The sequence below is a fragment of the Mastomys coucha genome, unplaced genomic scaffold, assembly GCF_008632895.1.
Source record: "Mastomys coucha isolate ucsf_1 unplaced genomic scaffold, UCSF_Mcou_1 pScaffold16, whole genome shotgun sequence".
Taxonomy (NCBI): Eukaryota; Metazoa; Chordata; class Mammalia; order Rodentia; family Muridae; genus Mastomys; species Mastomys coucha.
The window spans coordinates 86381199-86399469 of NW_022196898.1; the positions used below are offsets into that span (position 1 = coordinate 86381199).

At 40.2% G+C, this 18271-nt stretch overlaps 1 protein-coding gene across 6 annotated transcripts in view; it reads right to left on the minus strand.

Moving 5' to 3' along the window:
• Positions 1–18271, minus strand: part of Rap1gds1 (Rap1 GTPase-GDP dissociation stimulator 1) — a 161949-nt gene that overhangs the window by 132664 nt on the left and 11014 nt on the right. For all 6 annotated transcript variants that reach the window (XR_004119855.1, XR_004119854.1, XM_031375659.1 and 3 more), the window contains exon 2: positions 2979–3086. Coding sequence is in view for 4 of the 6 variants with exons in the window: in XM_031375659.1 (XP_031231519.1) it covers positions 2979–3086 (108 nt within the window). In the remaining 2 variants the exon portion in view is untranslated. The remainder of the gene's footprint in view (positions 1–2978; positions 3087–18271) is intronic.

Consider the following 18271-nt stretch of genomic DNA (forward strand, 5'->3'; position numbering starts at 1 on the left):
AAGAAAAAGAAAAAGAAAAAGAAAAAAGAAAAAGATACTTCCTTCCTTGGCTCTTTTCTCGCTGGCTCCATCTCTGGCCAGGTGAGAGGCTCAGAGCTGGTTAACTCTTTGTGAACCAGTGAGAAAAGAAAAAAAGGAGAAAGGAAAAGAGAAAGAGTCAGGCATGTAATAATAATAATAATAATAATAATAATAATAATAATAATAATAAAAACAGAAATCAAAACAAAATAAAACCACTCACTCTGGATGAAACAGAAAAAAAAAACTCCAACAAGCCTTTATTTCTGTTCTCAATATTTATACTTTCTCTAAAAATTACCTCATAGGACTATCAGATAGAGCCATTACAACAGGATAATTGATTACATGATTTTCTAAACATTCTTACATTCAATAAGTTCATAGGAAATTAAGGCCATAGTTCATGTTGTAAGGTTTAAAGAATTACAGCAGCAATGTTTACATGTCTTTCTATTAAGACTAGTATCTGACTAAGCATTTGTTATCTATCTTCTAGATCTGTAAGTTCATTATAAGCTTAAAGCAATAATTTTTTATGGCACAAGTTAGCACAGTTTTCCAAAGAGGCAAATCATCTGCCTTGTATCTTATTAGTTGCGTATGGATAAACCAGTCCATCATTTATTTTTCTGTCCTCACACCTACAATACATTGTCCATTCTTGGTTTGTGACCTTTAGTTACCAGATAACGGCCTTGTTCTTAACCTAGAAGGAATGTTTTCCTTAATAGTATTTGCTCAAAGCCTGCTTTCTTATCCTAGAATAATTAGCCTGTGACACATAATTACATATCTTCATTTGCAGTTTTTATTCTATTAGGGGTTTAATATTGTATCAATTTAGCAATTCTACAAAATCATTATCAGGAATTATGAAATCATCAAGTCATCTGCACAGCATTACTATATGAAATCATCTTCATAATGATTCTGCAGGAAGTCTGCCCAATAGGGTTGACTAATGCCCAGGGATCATTAGAGACTATGTAATAGTGACAGGAAAGGCATCCCAGCAGGAAGAAGCAATGCTGGGATGAAGTCTCTGAGGACCCTGCATCCCAGAGCTCATCCATCACACCCATGCAAAAAGGCGGGCCATCTCCAGAAAACTCAACCACTCGCTTGCCTGAGCCTTCCCTAGCTGGCTTCTGACAATCAAGGGCTTAAGCCTTTGCTTCCCTTAGCCACCTTCCTTCCTCAACTCTGGCCTCTCAGTGCTTTCCACGTTACCAAGGAAACCATCTTTATATCGTTCAGTTTCTAAAGCTAATGGTTTCCTTTAAAAGTTCTTTTTTCCTCCCCCAAATGAACACAGAGAAAAAGAAAAGAATGAACTGACAATGGGAAACAAGGGAAGGTTATAACAGTACAAGTCTTCAACAACAACCAAAAGACTGATCCTCAGTTTCCTTAGAGAAGTAAGCTATTATGTAAAGCTGCCTACATAAGCACTTGTAAAATCAGGCCACCGTGTTCTTGTATTCTTTCTAGTTCCTAGACCAGCGCTATTCAAAAGAACTTCCTATGGTTATGGCAATCTTTTACACCTGTGAACTTCCCAAGGCGTTAGCCGGCGGGCTACTGGAAGACACACAGGAAGCTCATTTGAAGTCTTGCTCACTTTCACTAAGCATGAATAGCCACGCTCCTACTGGAGTGGCAGCACAGAGGCAGACATTTCCTTTCTTTTTTTCTTTACCATCTTGAGCACTGTACAAATATTCTCATTGAGTAACCTCTGTATTAAACAGACAGAGTTATAATATCAAAAGGAAACTCAGCTTTAAGGGATGATTTAGAGTAGGAACCTGAAGTGCCTACAGCCTCATGTGTGGGTGCTGCCTGGCCATCACTGGCAATGCTATGGGAAGATGGTGGGAACTTCTAGAGTCAGTACTGGCTAAAGGGGGTAGATTATGAAGGGTTCTCCTTTAAAGGCCCCAGTGCCTTCCTTTCTCTACTTCCTGGTTGCTAGTCACTGAACAACTCTATCCTACCATGACCTGCTAGGACGAAGTGACACAGGGAACCAAACCAAGTCTTTCTTTTTGTAAGTTGTTCTTGTCACAGTGACAAATGAATACAGGATAGCATCAAAATGTGCTCTGTTTATTGAAGTAGGAGCATGGCTGTAATCGATTAATTTACATTTTCTAGGCAGTTTAGTAAAAACTAAGGTAAAAAGAAAGAGCACCCCTATATTCTCTTCTGAACTCCTCAAAGGCTACATAGTTAGTCCATGAGGAGAATAGAATAATCATACACAAATATAGTACAACAAAGTATGATTATGGAAACAACTAAAGATCATTTTATACATTCAAGTCAAATCTACTTGATTTGAACATAGAAATTAGTGAGTAGAAATTTTGTTATGTCAAATGCAATAATGTATTGTGATAGTCAATGAAGAATTATGTAATTTCTCTTTGGAAATATTTAATAGACACTGAGCATCAAGCGTGGCCCTAGGTTTTGAGAAATGTTTGTTATGACTGCTGATGGTTCTTTCCAATTTAATCTATAAATAAATAAATAATCTTAAAATAAGACTCTGTAAAAAGCTAAAAGAGAAGTGCTAAGAAGAACTGTGTTAAGCTTTCCAGCCGCCTTTAGTTTCTCTTCTCTCCTCCTCACACGGAAAGTTTAGTCTCTTGTGTTTTGCTCTGTTATAAAAGCACTCATGTAGGTGTCGTAGGGAAAGAGCCACAATGGCTCCTCTGCGGGGCTGGTATGAATGTCACCACGACTAATCAATTTCTCTCTTCTTTGCCCATCAGTTGGGCTTTGAGTCCTTTGGGTGGAGGGTGGGTAGGCAGACAGAACACTGCAAACAATTTCAGCATTCAAGAAAGAGACTCAAAAGAACGCAGACTATGTGAGTACACTATAGTATACACCGGTTTCTAAACAATGCGGACTTGATCCGTTCTCGGTCTGGAATTTGAACTTACTATTCTGAGCCAAGGCTTGAAGCAGACAGACCAAGCATCCTTCCACACTGCCCTCTGTCCTGTCAGCAGCCGTTATCTTCAGCTTCGTTAAAGTGTCACTGAGGTTATCTGCGTACAGAGAGAGAAAATCAGAACCCTCGATCGATACTCCAACTGCGGTAGAAGGCTAACAATTGCTCTAGCATGCAAAGTCCCCACTGGGCAGAATTAGCCTCCAAATACACTCCAAGTGGCCCGAGTTACTGCAAAAGTTCAAAGTAAAACTGTCCATTTAAGTCAAATAGGAACTAGTAACTCCATATGTAAGACGTCACAAACATTACAGATTATCCGTGACTCCCTTCCAATATTATGCCTTACTGAAGAAACCAAATACACACGGAAAAAAGTAGTCATAAAAGCAGTTTGACAAATTATGTTTGTTTTTCCATTTTCTGTCTATTCTCTAATTTTACATTTTATATTTACTTATTAAGTGTGTGTGTGTGTGTGTGTGTGTGTGTGTGTGTGTGTGTGTGTACATAAGTACACTCATGCCAGGCACCTGTGTGGCTTTGAAGAGAGAGGTTTTCTCCTCCTACCCTACTCTCTCAGGGACTAAACTCAGGTTGTCAGGTTCAAAGGTGAGCATCAGTAACTTGCTAGCTCTGTACCCTTGTAAAGACAAAAAACAAAACTGAAGATTTAGAAAAGTTTCAACGATTTCAAATAATGCTAAATGTGATACAAAACCTATTTTATCACTGTTATTTGAAAAATGCTTCATAGGGTATTTACTGATTGTTTTAAAAGCAAAACATTGTGAGTTAGAATGTTACACTCTGCACCTGAATTCTAAGCTGACTGCCCTAGACCATGGAATCTCAGAATTTGAAATTTTATTGGGACTTACCAAAGAACTTTTGTTTATAGTATTTTTATTTAAAATACAAAAATAAGAACTAAGACTTTTAAGGTTTTAATTTTGTAAGTAATCTAAATATGCACTTTAAATGAAAAAAATAGTACTATTAAAAAAATGGAAGTACAGAGAGTGGCACTGTCTTTATCAGCTCAGTGTGCGGCTGGGCTTATCAGAGGACGGCAGAATCATGTGTCTCCTACATTCAGCCTTTTTTAGTGTGTTGTTTTGACTGAGTTGTTGCATAAAAGACCATGTCTTGTATGTACAGTTGAAAAGCTAGTATTTTCGGCCCTTTCAGATAACTGTGGGTATGCTGTGATAGTATACTCAACATTTCTTCAACAGCTGCTGCGTGAAATCAGAACCAATACCCATGATCATCACCAACTATTATATTAAAATCTGTTGGTCTCTTGCCCATTAAACCTTTCGTGTACACAAGCTGTTTATATTTCGGCATTAGTCATTTAAAAGCATTAGTCATTGCCTTAGACTTCCCTCCAAGTGCTTGCAGACTTTACTATTTCAAATTATTAAATTTATTACACCACCACTAATCTTGTTACATAAGTATATTAAATATTGAGAAGCTATCAATGTATCAAATGTGATTAACTTTCCCAAAGGTTTAATTTTATTTTACCAACAACAAATATAGCTAGTTTTTTCCCTCCTTTAAGTAACAAACTATTTATCAGTGTGAAAGTAGAAATCAGGCTTCTCCTATCTCAGCCTCTCTATTAGTAGGATTGTTTATTTGATGTTTTTACACTATACTATGGTTTTCAGAACAGCTTACATATTTCAAAAGTATTTATACATCCGAAAGAAAAGTAGACAATTAACTTGGGAGGTGGCTTGTAAGAGAACAACAAAGAGTGTGGCAGAATGCTTTGCTTCATATTTATAACTATAGTATCAATTTTGAAGAAGAGGACTTTATAAGTTACTCTTTCTCTGAGATGAATGCTTTAACAAATTATCACAGCCAATGATGTCTGTGCCACCCTCTAAACAGAACCATTGTTCATTGAAACAGTTGGTGAATGTCTTCATGGATAGACCATTTTAATACACTCAACATTTCTTAAATGAATGTAACCTGTTCCCTGTGGGCTGAGAATAAAGACACTGACTCAAGTCAAACAGCTTTGACCATAAGAGAAAGTTTGTATCCAAAAACCGTGCCTACAGTTCATTCCTTGGCAGAGCAGAACTGTCAACTCTCAGCTTAGCTACGATGCAGGTAAAATCCTTTGGTGATATGAGGGTCAATGAAATACAGCCTATTACAATGAACTCCAATGTCTAAAAATTGTTCTTATTTTGGGCTTGTACCACAGTAAGAGCCAAGATTTTAAGCTCTACTAAAACCAAACCAAACAAACAAAAAGACTTTATATATTTATGTTCACTTAAAAAAGTACTAGTAGCTATGTATTATTTTAAAATAGTTAATATGTTTGGAGTTATTTAAAATTTATATTGAGAAAAATGTATGTATTTTCACTATTGCTGTAAACAAGCATCTACATAAGACTGTTAAATTGATTGTTGCTTTATATCAAATAACTTTTCTAATACTCATTTTTATTGTTATAATATTTTACAAATTTTAAAGAATATAATAAAATAAAGGTATTGCAGGTATTGAAGGGGGTCTCTGGGAGGAGTTGGGGTACAAAAGGGAAACAAGAATGTGATTTAATTCTATTTACTTAAAATATGTTTTTAAATATTAATGAATTCAGATAAACTGAAATCATGTATCTTTTTCCATCAGAATGCAATAAAAGTTAAATCAATAAAAAAAAGAAAGGGCACATTAAAGACAGTCAGCTCCTTCTAGTTTAAAGAAAGAGAAAGGGTCTCCACAGAGCGACAGGGACTTCCAACAACTCCCGACTCACCCATTCTGCACAACCACCATGGTTCAAAACAAATGGGCCTTACATGAAGTTCACTTCCTCTTATAGAACTTCTATAATGTACCCTGCTTTTTTGTTTTCTTTTGTTTTGTTTTTGAGACAGGGTTTCTCTGTACAGCCCTGGCTGTCCTGGAACTCACTCTGTACACTAGGCTGGCCTTGAACTCAGAAATCCGTCTGCCTCTCCCTCCCAAGTGCTGGGATTAAAGCATGTGCCACCTCCCGGCTGTACTCTGCTTTTAAAAATATGTTTTTCCTAGGGCAGGAGAGATGGCACTGCATTAAGAGTTAAGAGCCAGCACCATTTGTTGAAAATGCTGCCTTTTTTTCCCACTGGATGGTTTTAGCTCCTTTGTTGAACATCAAGTGTCCATAGGTGTGTGGGTTCATTTCTGGGTCTTCAGTTCTACTCCATTTATCTATCTGCCTGTCACTGTATCAATACCATGCACTTTTTATCACAATTGCTCTGTAGTACAGCTTGAGATCAAGGATGGTGATTCCCCCAGATGGTTTTATTGTTGAGAATAGTTTTCGCTATCCTGGGTTTTTTGTTATTCTAGTTGAATTTAGAAATTGCTCTTTCTAACTCTATGAAGAATTGATTTGGAATTTTGATGGGGATTGCATTGAATCTGTAGATTGCTTTTGGCAGGATGGCCATTTCTACTATATTAATCCTGCCAATCCATGAGCATGGGAGATCATTCCATTTTCTGAGATCTTCTTCGATTTCTTTCTTCAAAGACTTGAAGTTCTTGTCATAGAGATGTTTCACTTGCTTAGTTAGAGTCTCACCAAGGTATTCTTTATTACTTGTGCCTATTGTGAAGGGTGTTGTTTCCCTAGTTTCATTCTCAGCCTGTTTATCCTTTGAGTAGAGGAAGCCACTGATTTGCTTGAGTTAATTTTATATCCAGCTACTTTGCTGAAGTTGTTTATCAAGTTTAAGAGTTCTCTGATGGTTTTGAGGATCACTTAAGTATAATATCATATCATCTGCAAATAGTGATATTTTGACTTCGTTCTTTCCAATGTGTATCCCTTTGACCACTTTTTGATGTCTAATTGCTCTGGCAATGAACAGGTAGGGAGAGAGTGAGTAGTCTTGTCTCGTCTGTGATTTAAGTGGGATTGCTTCAAGTTTCTCTCCATGATGTTGGCTACTGGTTTGCTGTATATTGCTTTTACTATATTTAGGTATGGGTCCTGGATTCCTGATTATGAAGGATTTTATTATGAAAGGGTGTTGGATTTTGTCAAATGCTTTCTCAGCATCCAATGAGATGATCATATGGTTTTTATCTTTGAGTTTGTTTATGTAGTGGATTACATTGATGTGTTTTCATATACTGAACCATCCCTGCATCCCTGGGATGAAGCCTACTTGATCATGATGGATGATCATTTTGATGTGGTCTTGGATTTGGTTTGCGAGAATTTTATTGAGTATTTTTGCATCGATATTCATAAGGGAAATTGGTCTGAAGTTCTCTTTGTTAGGTCTTTGTGTGGTTTAGGTAAGAGTGTAATTGTGACTTAATAGAATGAATTGGTTAGTGTTCCTTGTTTTTATTTTGTGGAATAGTTTAAAGAGTATTGGTATTAGGTCTTCTTTGAAGGTCTGATAGAACTCTGCACTAAACCCATCTGGTCCTGGGCTTTTTCTGGTTAGGAGACTATTAATGACTGCTTCTATTTCTTTAGGGGATATGGGACTGTTTAGTTGGTTTATCTTATCCTTACTTAATTTTGGTATATGGTATTTGTCTATAAAATTGTCCATTTCATCCAGATTTTCCAGTTTTGTCGAGCATAGGCTTTTGTAGCAAATTGATCCATTCTTATCTGATTGCACAAAGCTCAAGTCCAAGTGGATCAAAGACCTCCACATAAAAGCAGATACACTGACACTAATAGAAAGAAAGTGGGGAAGAGCCTCAAGCATATGGGCACAGGGGAAAATTTCCTGAAGAGAGTATCAGTAGTTTATGCTCTAAGATCAAGAATTGACAAATGGGACCTCATAAAATTGCAAAGCTTCTGTTAGGCAAAGGAACACTGTCATTAGGACAAAATGGCAACCAACCAACTGATTAGGAAAAGATCTTTACCAATCCTATATATGATAGGGGGCTAATTTCCAATATATACAAAGAACTCAAGAAGTTAGACTCCAGAGAAACAAATAACCCGATTAAAAAATGGGGTACAGAGCTATACAAAGAATTCTTAAATGGCAAATACCGAATGGCTTGGAAGCACCTAAAGAAATGTTCAACATCCTTAGTTATCAGGGAAATGCAAATCAAAACAACCCTGAGATTCCACCTCACACCAGTCAGAATGGCTAAGACAAAAACTCAGGTGGCAGCAGATGCTGGCGAGGATGTGGAGAAAAAGGAACATTCCTTCATTGCTGGTGGGATTGCAAGCTGGTACAACCACTCTGGAAATAGGTTTGTCAGTTACTCAGAAAATTGGAGATAGTACTACCAGAGGACCCAGCAATACCACTCCTGGGCATATACCCAGAAGATGCTCCAAAATATAACAAGGATACATACTCCACCATGTTCATGGCAGCCTTATTTATAATAGCCAGAAACTGGAAACAACCCAGATGTCCCTCAACTGAGGAATGGATACAGAAAATGTACATCTACACAATGGAGTACTACTCAGTTATTAAAAACAATGAATTCATGAAATTCTTAGGCAAATGGATGAAACTAAAAAAATATCATCCTGAGTGAGGTAACCCAGTCACAAAAGAACACACATGGTATTCACTCACTGATAAGTGCATATTAGCCCAGAAGTTCAGAATACCCAAGATACAATTCACAGACCACATGAAGTTCAAGAAGAAAGAAGACCAAAGTGTGGACACTTCGGTGCTTGCTGACAGGAGCCTGATATAGCTGTCTCCTGAGAGGCTCTGCTATTGGACTGAACACAGGGTCCCCAGTGAAGGAGTTACAGAAAGGACCCAAGTTGCTGAAGGGGTTTACAGCCCCTTAGGAAGAACAACAATATGAACTAACTTGTACACTCAGTGCTCCCAGGGACTAAACCACCATCCAAAGAGTACACATGGAGGGACCCATGTCTCCAGCAGCACATGTAGCAGAGGATGGCCTTATTGGACATCAATGGGAGAAGAGGCCCTTGGTCCTGTGAAGGATTGATGCCCCAGTGTAGTGGAATGCCAGGACAGGGAAGTGGGAATGGGTAGGTTGGTGAGCAGGGGGTCAAGGGGATGAGATAGGCTTTTTTCAGAGGGGAAATGAGGAAAGGGGATAACATTTGAAATGTAAATAAGGAAAATATCTAATTAAAAATAAAAGAATTAAGAGCACTGGCTACTCTTGCAGAAGACCCAGGTTTGGTTCACAGCAACCACATGGCAGTTCACAAAAGCCTGTAACTCCATCCCCAGGACATCTAAATCCCTCTCTGTCCTCCAAAGGCTCTAGGAATACATATGGGACACAGACATACATCCAGACAAACATCCTACTCTACGGTGAACGTTCTTAAAGCTTTTTTAAGGCTTATAAAATACATTGTTAAAGACCGTAATACTGATACAACCTACCTAATGTATACTAAAACATCAGCAGTCTCTCAACTCATAACTACTATATAACTTTGCCATTTTCAGTGAACAGAAAAACTGGAACCACTAATAAAATCTCACTTCCATTAAAGGCATATTTGTTTGCATGCTCCCCCAACCCTGTGCGTGCGTGCGTGCGTGCGTGTGTGTGTTCGTTCCAGTGTATTTGGATGTGTATAACTGTGCTGGGGAATCCAACCTAAGGCCTATACATTCTTCCACCACTCAGCTAAGTCTCTAGCCCAATGGCATACATTTTCACCAAGTTTTGTATATAGCCAGTTTATGGTAATTCTAAAAATACGGAATCCCTATTTTAATGAAAAAGAGGATGTATTCTATGAGAAAGATTAATTTAAAATATTTATATCAAGACATTAAAGAAAAATTAACAAGCTCTAGTTCAGTGGTTCTCAATTTTCCTAATGTTGGGACTCTTTAATACAGTTCCTCAGCTATGGTTATCACCAACCATTTCTATTCATTGCTATTTCATATCTATAGTTTTGCTACTGTTATGATCATAATTTAAATACCTGATATGCAACCCCTAGAGGGGTTGAGAACAGAGGCTAAGAACTGCTGCTCTGATCAATGCCCTGATTTTCTTTTGACCTGTGTGTCCTACTGCTCCTCAACACTAAGCAAGTACATAGAGGTTGTTATATTAGATTGTACTAGAGAATATTTTAAAAACAAGTCTCTAAATATAACATCTCTACACTGAGTAAAAATGTATTTTATAAGCCTTAAAAAAGCTTTAAGAACATTCTTTTTTTTTTTTCTTTTGTTTGGAATCTCACTAAGTAGCCCTAGGTAACCTTGACCTTACTATGTAGCCTAGGCTGGCCTTGAGATAAGAAAGATCCCCTTGCCTCTTTGAGTGCTAGGATTAAAGGTATGCACCATGGGGCACACCCAATAAAAAACTGTTTTAAAGAAATAGCTCAAAACTACAAAACAAAGCCTTGCAGTATGCTGCAAGAGTCACTCAGTAAACACTAATTTGCTGATTTAACTGATTGTGACTACAAATATCAATATTCCTGCCTTCAATCTAGTCTGCTACATATTCTACAACTGGAACAATGTAATGCAAAACTAAACACACAGCTTGCTCTCTAAATGTGTTCTCCCAACCTGCTCTGTAAAGATCCCTGGCTGCCCAACTCCATAGATCCTGCCATGGACACCTATGTTCTCTTGATGACTTCCTTTCATTTCGTGTTCACTAAACATTCCTCTCAGCAAGTTCCATTGTGCATGTCATCATGGCCATCCTTACCACCACCACCACCACAATCACCACCATCATCACCATCACCATCACTCCAGAGGCCATCCCTGCCCATCATCACCCAGAGGCCATCCCTGCCCATCATCACCTCAGAGGCCATCCCTGCCCATCAATATCACCTCAGAGGCCATCCCTACCATCATCATCACCCAGAAGTCATCCCTGCCCATCATCACCTCAGAGGTCATCGCTGCCCATCGTCACCCAGAGGTCATCCCTGTCCATCATCATCACTCCAGAGGTCATCCCTGTCCATCATCATCACTCCAGAGGTCATCCCTGTCCATCATCATCACCCAGAGGCCATCCCTGCCCATCATCACCTCAGAGTTCATCGCTGCCCATCATTACCTCAGAGGTCATCCCTGCTATCATCACCACCCAAAGGTCATCCCTTCCCATCATCACCTCAGAGTTCATCCCTGTCTATCATCACCCAGAGGTCATCCCTGCCATCATCACCCAGAGGTCATCCCTGCCATCATCACCTCAGAGGTCATCCCTGCCCATCATCACCCAGAGGCCATCCCTGCCCATCATCACCCAGAGGTCATCCCTGCCATCATCATCCAGAGGTCATCCCTGCCATCATCACCTCAGAGATCATCCCTGCTCATCATCACCCAGAGGTCATCCCCGCTCATTATCACCTCAGAGGCCATCCCTGCCATCATCATCCAGAGGCCATCCCTGCCCATCATTACCCCAGAGGCCATCCCTGACATCATCATCACCTCAGAGGTCATCCCCGCTCATTATCACCCCAGAGGCCATCCCTGTCATCATCACCTCAGAGGTCATCCCCGCTCATTATCACCGCAGAGGCCATCCCTGCTCATCATCACCCAGAGGTCATCCCCGCTCATTATCACCCCAGAGGCCATCCCTGTCATCATCACCTCAGAGGTCATCCCTGTCATCATCACCTCAGAGGCCATCCCTGTCATCATCACCTCAGAGGCCATCCCTGCCATCATCACCCCAGAGGCCATCCCTGACCATCATCACCTCAAAGGCCATCCCTGCCATCATTACCCAGAGGTCATCCCTGTCATCATCACCTCAGAGGTCATCCCTGTCATCATCACCCGGAGGTCACCCATGCCATCATCACCCAGAGGACATCCCTGTCATCATCACCCCAGAGGCCATCCCTGTCATCATCACCTCAGAGGCCATCCCTGCCCATCATCACCTCAGAGGCCATCCCTGCCATCATCACCCAGAGGTCATCCCTGTCATCATCACCCGGAGGTCATCCATGCCATCATCATCACCCAGAGGCCATCCCTGCCCATCATCACCTCAGAGGCCATCCCTGCCCATCATCACCCAGAGGCCATCCCTGCCATCATCACCCAGAGGCCATCCCTGTCATCATCACCCAGAGGTCACCCATGCCCAGGCTTACGTCTTCCCCACAGGGTCCTTTTTAGTAAATGCCCCGCCTCACAGCTCTCTCAGCTTGTCAGTTAATGCACGACACTTCTCCGTCAGCATGAATGAGGTGCACACTCCTACATTCAGAAAGCTATCTTGTTACTTTTGTCCCCCACACTTAAACGTTACAGTGTACAACAGGAAAGGAAAGGTAAGCGATGCTAGTAAGTCCACATTATCAGAAATATAATACAGCATCTTACATTTTAAAACCAAAAGAGAGCAACAAGGCCAATTTAAGAATTTGGGGGGTTGAGGTTTTTAATATTTATTTTACTTCTAATTCCATGCTGGTGCGTGCATGCATGTCTGGGGTGGGATGACACTCAAGGCCAGAACAGGGAGTCAGATCTCTTGGAACTGGAGTGACAGGGGGCGTGAGCCACTAGATCTAGATGCTGGGAACCGAACTCAGGTCCTCTGCAAGAGCAGTAGGCGTTCTTAAACACTGAGTCATTTTCTCAAGCTTCATGTTTTACTGTGTTGAGATAGGTCACACTGTACATCACATGCTGGTACAGAATTCAACCTTCCTGCCTCAGACAACCAAATGCTGGTTCTAGGCCTGATCATCAATTCCAGCACAACTGAAGCATTTGAAGACAAAGTAACTAACTTCTCACAGGGCAATCCATTTGTTTAAGAACTCCTAATTAAGGCCAGGTGTAGTGGTGCATGCCTTTAATCCCAGCACTTGAGAGGCAGAGTTGGATCTCTGAGTTCTAGGCCAGCCTGGTTTATATGGAGAGTTCCAGGACAGCCTGGTTTACATGGAGAGTTCCAGGACAGCCCAGACTATATAGAGAGGTTCTGCTAAACAAACCAACAAACAATCAATCCTAATTAATTAAAAAAGTTTACAATCTCTATAGAAATAACTACTGCCCTATTGTAATGTGAAAACATTTTAGAGAAAACTCACTAAACTCTTCATTCAGAGCACTGGTTCCCAACCTAGGGTTTTGACCCCAGTGCTGTATCAGATCTCCTGCATATCAGATATTTACATTACAACTCATAACAGTAGCAAAACCACAGATATGAAGTAGCAACGAAACAATTTTATGGCTAGGGGCCGCGCAGCATGAGGAACTGTATTAAAAGGGCCGCAGCACTGGGAAGGTTCCAGAGGTAGTTGAAGCTAAGCTAGATTTCAGCACTTTAAATAAATTAAGGTCAATACTTAAAGAAATCTTACTGTGAATCCATTTATAAAACAGTGTTAAAATGTTTTACATCATGATTTAAGTAGTGATTACATGAACACATTTGTCAAAACTCACCTAATAGTAATTTTAAAACTGTACATCCAAGTACATGTGAGTTATCTCTCAATTTTACAAGCACATATTGGAAAATAAAATGATTAGGCCAACAACTTTTTCCCTACTGGCCTCCAGCTTCCTAATGGAGCACTATCGATCACAGTGACACCTCCAGCCTTCTTTGCCTCCTCACTTGGCAGCTACCTTCATCCCCTTCACTCTCTGGACAGGGATAACTGATGAGGCTAACATACTGAGAAGAGCTAGGAGCAGTGCTATGCACTGTAGGCCCGGCTAACTGGGAGGCTAAGACGAGAGGATCACGTGAGCCCAGAAGTTCAAGACACAAGCCTTCAAATAGTGAGTCCGATTCAACAGCTAGTTACAGAGTTAGAGAAGGCATGTACACATAAGCCTCTTTTTGTTTGTTTTTTCCTTCTATTTTTCAAGACAGGACTTCTCTGTGTAACAGCCTGAGCTGTCTTGGAACTCTATAGACCAGGCTGGCCACGAACTCAAAGATCAGTCTGCCTCTGTCCTCCTGCATGCTGGGACTAAAGGTGACTGCACAGCCACCCAGTCCATTTCTTACGATAAGAAACCTCAGGTACGAATCCTTACTATACAAATTATTGTTAGTGTAAATCCCAACTTCATATTGGATAATTTACAAGGTGAAAATGTTCAGCAAAAGTTTCTCAACCTCCTTCTGCTGATAAGGTACTATAATGAGAAAGAATGGATAATCCCCTTCAGGAAAAAGAAGTACTCTTTAAAATTTTTGTTTTATAGAAATCAAACCCAAGGCCTTATATTTACTAAGTAAATGTTTTAACATTGAGTAATCTTGAAAAAATAATAGTAAAATATTTCTCCCCAAAATATCTCTTTCATATAAGATAGAGCATGACTTATCCAATGAAAAGAAAACATATATTTGATAGTTAAAGTAAAAATCCTTAGCAAAAAAATTTTTTTTTTGTTTTTGTTTGTTTTATTTTTGTTTTTTCAAGACAGGGTTTCTCTGTGTAACCTTGGCTGTCCTGGAACTCACTCTGTGGACCAGGCTGGCCTCAAACTCAGAAATCCGCCTGCCTCTGCCTCCCAAGTGCTGGGACTAAAGGCGTGCGCCACCACCGCCCAGCCCCTTAGCAAAATTTTATTGCTTTAGAATGGCCATTCTAATGGTACAGACATTCACTGAGATGTATAGAGTTTGGGGCTGGGCAAAGTTTGAGTAGCTTCTTTTAAAAAGCCATGTGACATTTAAAAACAAGATGGTTCCTCATCAAAGGAAGTCAGGACAGGAACTCAAATAATGCAGGAACACAGAGGCAGGAGCTGATGCAAAGACCATGGAGGGATGCTGCTTACTGGCTTGCTCCTCATGGCTTGCTCAACCTGCTGTCTTGTAGAACTCAGGATGATCAGCCCAGGGATGGCTCCACTCACAATGTGCTCGGCCCTCCTACATCAATCACTAATTAAGAAAATGCCCTACAGGCTTGCCTATAGCCTAATCTTTTGGGGGTATCTTCTCAACTGAGACTCCCCCCTTCTCTGATGACTCTAGCTGTGTCAAGTTGACAGAAAACTAGCTAGCACACACCCCTAACACCACTGCAATCCTCCTAGAGTCTGAGGATGGGAGAGATAGGCAAGCAAACTGCAAAGCTAGAACTTATATAGTGGCAAGTTAGAAAAGTTAGTAGAAAATAATATCTTTTTTCTATAGCTACTACAGATGCTTGTTGTCAAAATGTCAGCTAGTTTAAACAATACACACACATAAAACTATGAACTTAAAAAGAGTATTTAAACTGTAATAACTTACTATTACTTTCAGAATTATTACTGAATCACAGAAGTGAGAACCTTGAATATTAAAGAAGGTAATGAGTGAGCCACTTTCTTTACGTTAGTTCTTACAACATAATCCCACAGACATTCCATGGTCTAACAGAAATATAAATACATACTAAATGTGCCTCATTAGTACACATACATACATGGAAAAGACACCTTAACAAAAATTACTATTCAAAGTGCATACATACAGTACTTAGAGGACAACTTAGATAGCATTTAAGAAGTAGAGATATTCACAATGTTTGAATTAAAAATTAACAAGCTGTTTCATTTTATGAAAACTCCAAATTATCCTCATAATTTGGACTTCATAAATTATCCTCTGATTTCTTCGGCTCATTTACTGATGTAGCACATATACACTTATTCATATGCATGCATGCATATGCTCCCAATATGGTCTGCAGGCAACAATAACGCCAAAACCATGTGGCCATTCACAATTTACCCACTGTAATGGCCAATCTTGATTGTCAACTTGGGAGGATTTAAAATCATCTGGACCCAATCTGTGTGTTTCTAGAAAGGTTTAACTACAACTCAATATGAACATGAGTAGAGCTAACCCAAGGGCTGGAGTCTAGGTCCAAATGAAAGACAGAAAGCCAATCAGCTATGAAGCTTGAGTTCTAGGCCAGCCAGGACTATGGAGAAACCCTCTCTCAAAAAAATAACAAAAGGTATGGGGAGTGAGGGGAGTTGAGCATTTACCTTCATTCACCCCATCCTGCTACCTCCAGCTCTCAATGCCATGCAATGATGCACCATGCTCTCAAACTGAGGCCAAAAGACACTGCCTTCTTAGGCTCTTCTCTGTCAGGTGTCTGAGGACAGTCAGAGCTAGCACTTCTGTAATTTCTCTCCAGGGTAGAGCTCCCTCATGCTTAAACTATCTGTAATTGCTACCTCCTATCAATTATCCCCTTCAATTCAAGGCTACAATTCCATACAAAATAAGACTTCCGATGAAGTCAGCCCACTTCTACGTAGTTTGAATATCACGCTAAGTGACTGAAACCTAAGTAAGCTGATTCAGAAAACTACTTTTGTTGAAATTCCAATCTTGCATTTTTTCATTTCCCTAGTTCTATACTTTTGTGTACATAAAACTCTTATTAATATATTTTTATTAGATGGGCCACTTGAACATCTTCCCATTACTCTCCCAAGTGAAATGTAATCTGAAGTGGAAACTTATAGGTTCTTTGGAAAGTCGGTTGGATGGTATTTTGCTGGGGCAAACAGGTGAAGGAACTAAGTGGACACGGGCGAGAGGCTAAGGCAGACTCATGAAGCAACGTTTTGCTGAAACAGACTCGGGAGAGAGGATGTTCTGCTAAAGCAAGCATGAGGAAGGACATGTGATGAGTCTTTGCTAACAACAGGCATGTACTGGTCCTCCTTACACTGCAGTTGAACTCCAATTGTCAGGACTCTTCAGATTTGGGTTGATTGGATGCACGTGCTGAGGCAGCATGTGGAGGACACGTGATGTCTCAGCATGTGCTGAGATGTCTGGAGGGTGTAAATAGGACTCCACAGAGTGATGGAGACAGAGCAAGTGTCTAGCTGTGCAGCACTTGTGGGTCTTGCTTCTTCGCTGATCTTCGCTTTCCTGAAAGGCACAGCGAAGAATTTCTCCTGGTGTCCCTGTTAGTCCCTCCTGCTGACTTCAAGCAGAGGCTGAGGCTTGGCTGGCTCTGCTAGGTCATGTCACCACTGTTGCTAACCTGACTCTACTGAACTGGACAACTGATGTATCTGTGAAGTGTTTGCAAGTGGATCGAGCTGCTGCTGCCTGCTAACCTGTGAACTGAACTGCCAATTTCCAGAAAACACAGATGGGAGTTGCTCCAAAGAACCTTTCTAAACAGGTCCACTTCCGTATCCTTTCTTTGCCACTACCTCTGGTGGGTGGTGGGCTATGAGGGAAGTTAAAAGTGTTTAAGAGCCATCATTAGAAGTAAGGTTTGGAAAAAAATAAAAGTTACAGTAATAGATCCTGACAACCTGACATTACATTCCCCACTACCTTTACTTACGTGTTGCTACAAATTATGATGTAAATTGCCTTGACTAAGAAATACTTTTCTTGTGAAAAAAGTAATGACTTCAATCACTGTGGAGTCCTGCTCTTGTTATTTCAAAAAGCTGGTACAAAAGGTTCTTAGCAATCTTCTTACAAAAACATTCTGAGCAATGTCTCTCCCTTTCTTTGTCACACTGAGGGCTCGGAGGTCAAGCTGCTCAAAGTAAATGCTCCATCACTGTGCTACAACCCAGGCCTCATTCATCCAGAAAGGAAGAGTTTACTTCAGTTGAGGGAGAAGTATTGCTGCCTTACCATAGTCGTCCTGTCTAAGCTGAGGGCCAAGAGTTTTGCAGATCCTCAGGACTTCAATAATTAACGTTTCAATACTAAACGTTAATGCGTAAGAGCAAGGTAGTTAACACCAAAAGAGTTCAAGAACCACTTCCTGCTTTACAGCTGTCAAATATGGCTTTAGCATCCAGCATGATATAAATTACAAATTCGTAACTGTCTTTTGTATTTAATCACAGAGAAAGTCACAGAAAGATCCAGGCTTAATGTTTTAGGAACTGAACAAGAAAAATATTGGGCTAATATCTTCTCCACAGGCTTATAAATGGAAAGATTTACTATACTTCCATACCAAATAGTGGCCAAGACCCAAGATATTATAAGGCACTGAAGAAAAATCAATGCAGATGAATGAAAAAAGCTTGAGAGCATGTTAAAATTTTTTAAAAGAAAGCCAAGACGTATCCCAGTGTTAGTGGGATGTAACCTGCCAGTTCCCAGTTTCTGCGAATTGCTGAAATGACCTCTACACAGGGGAGAAACTCTAGGATACAAGATAGAAGAGACAAGCTGGGCGGTGGTGGCGCACGCCTTTAATTCCAGCACTTGGGAGGCAGAGACAGGCGGATTTCTGAGTTCGAGGCC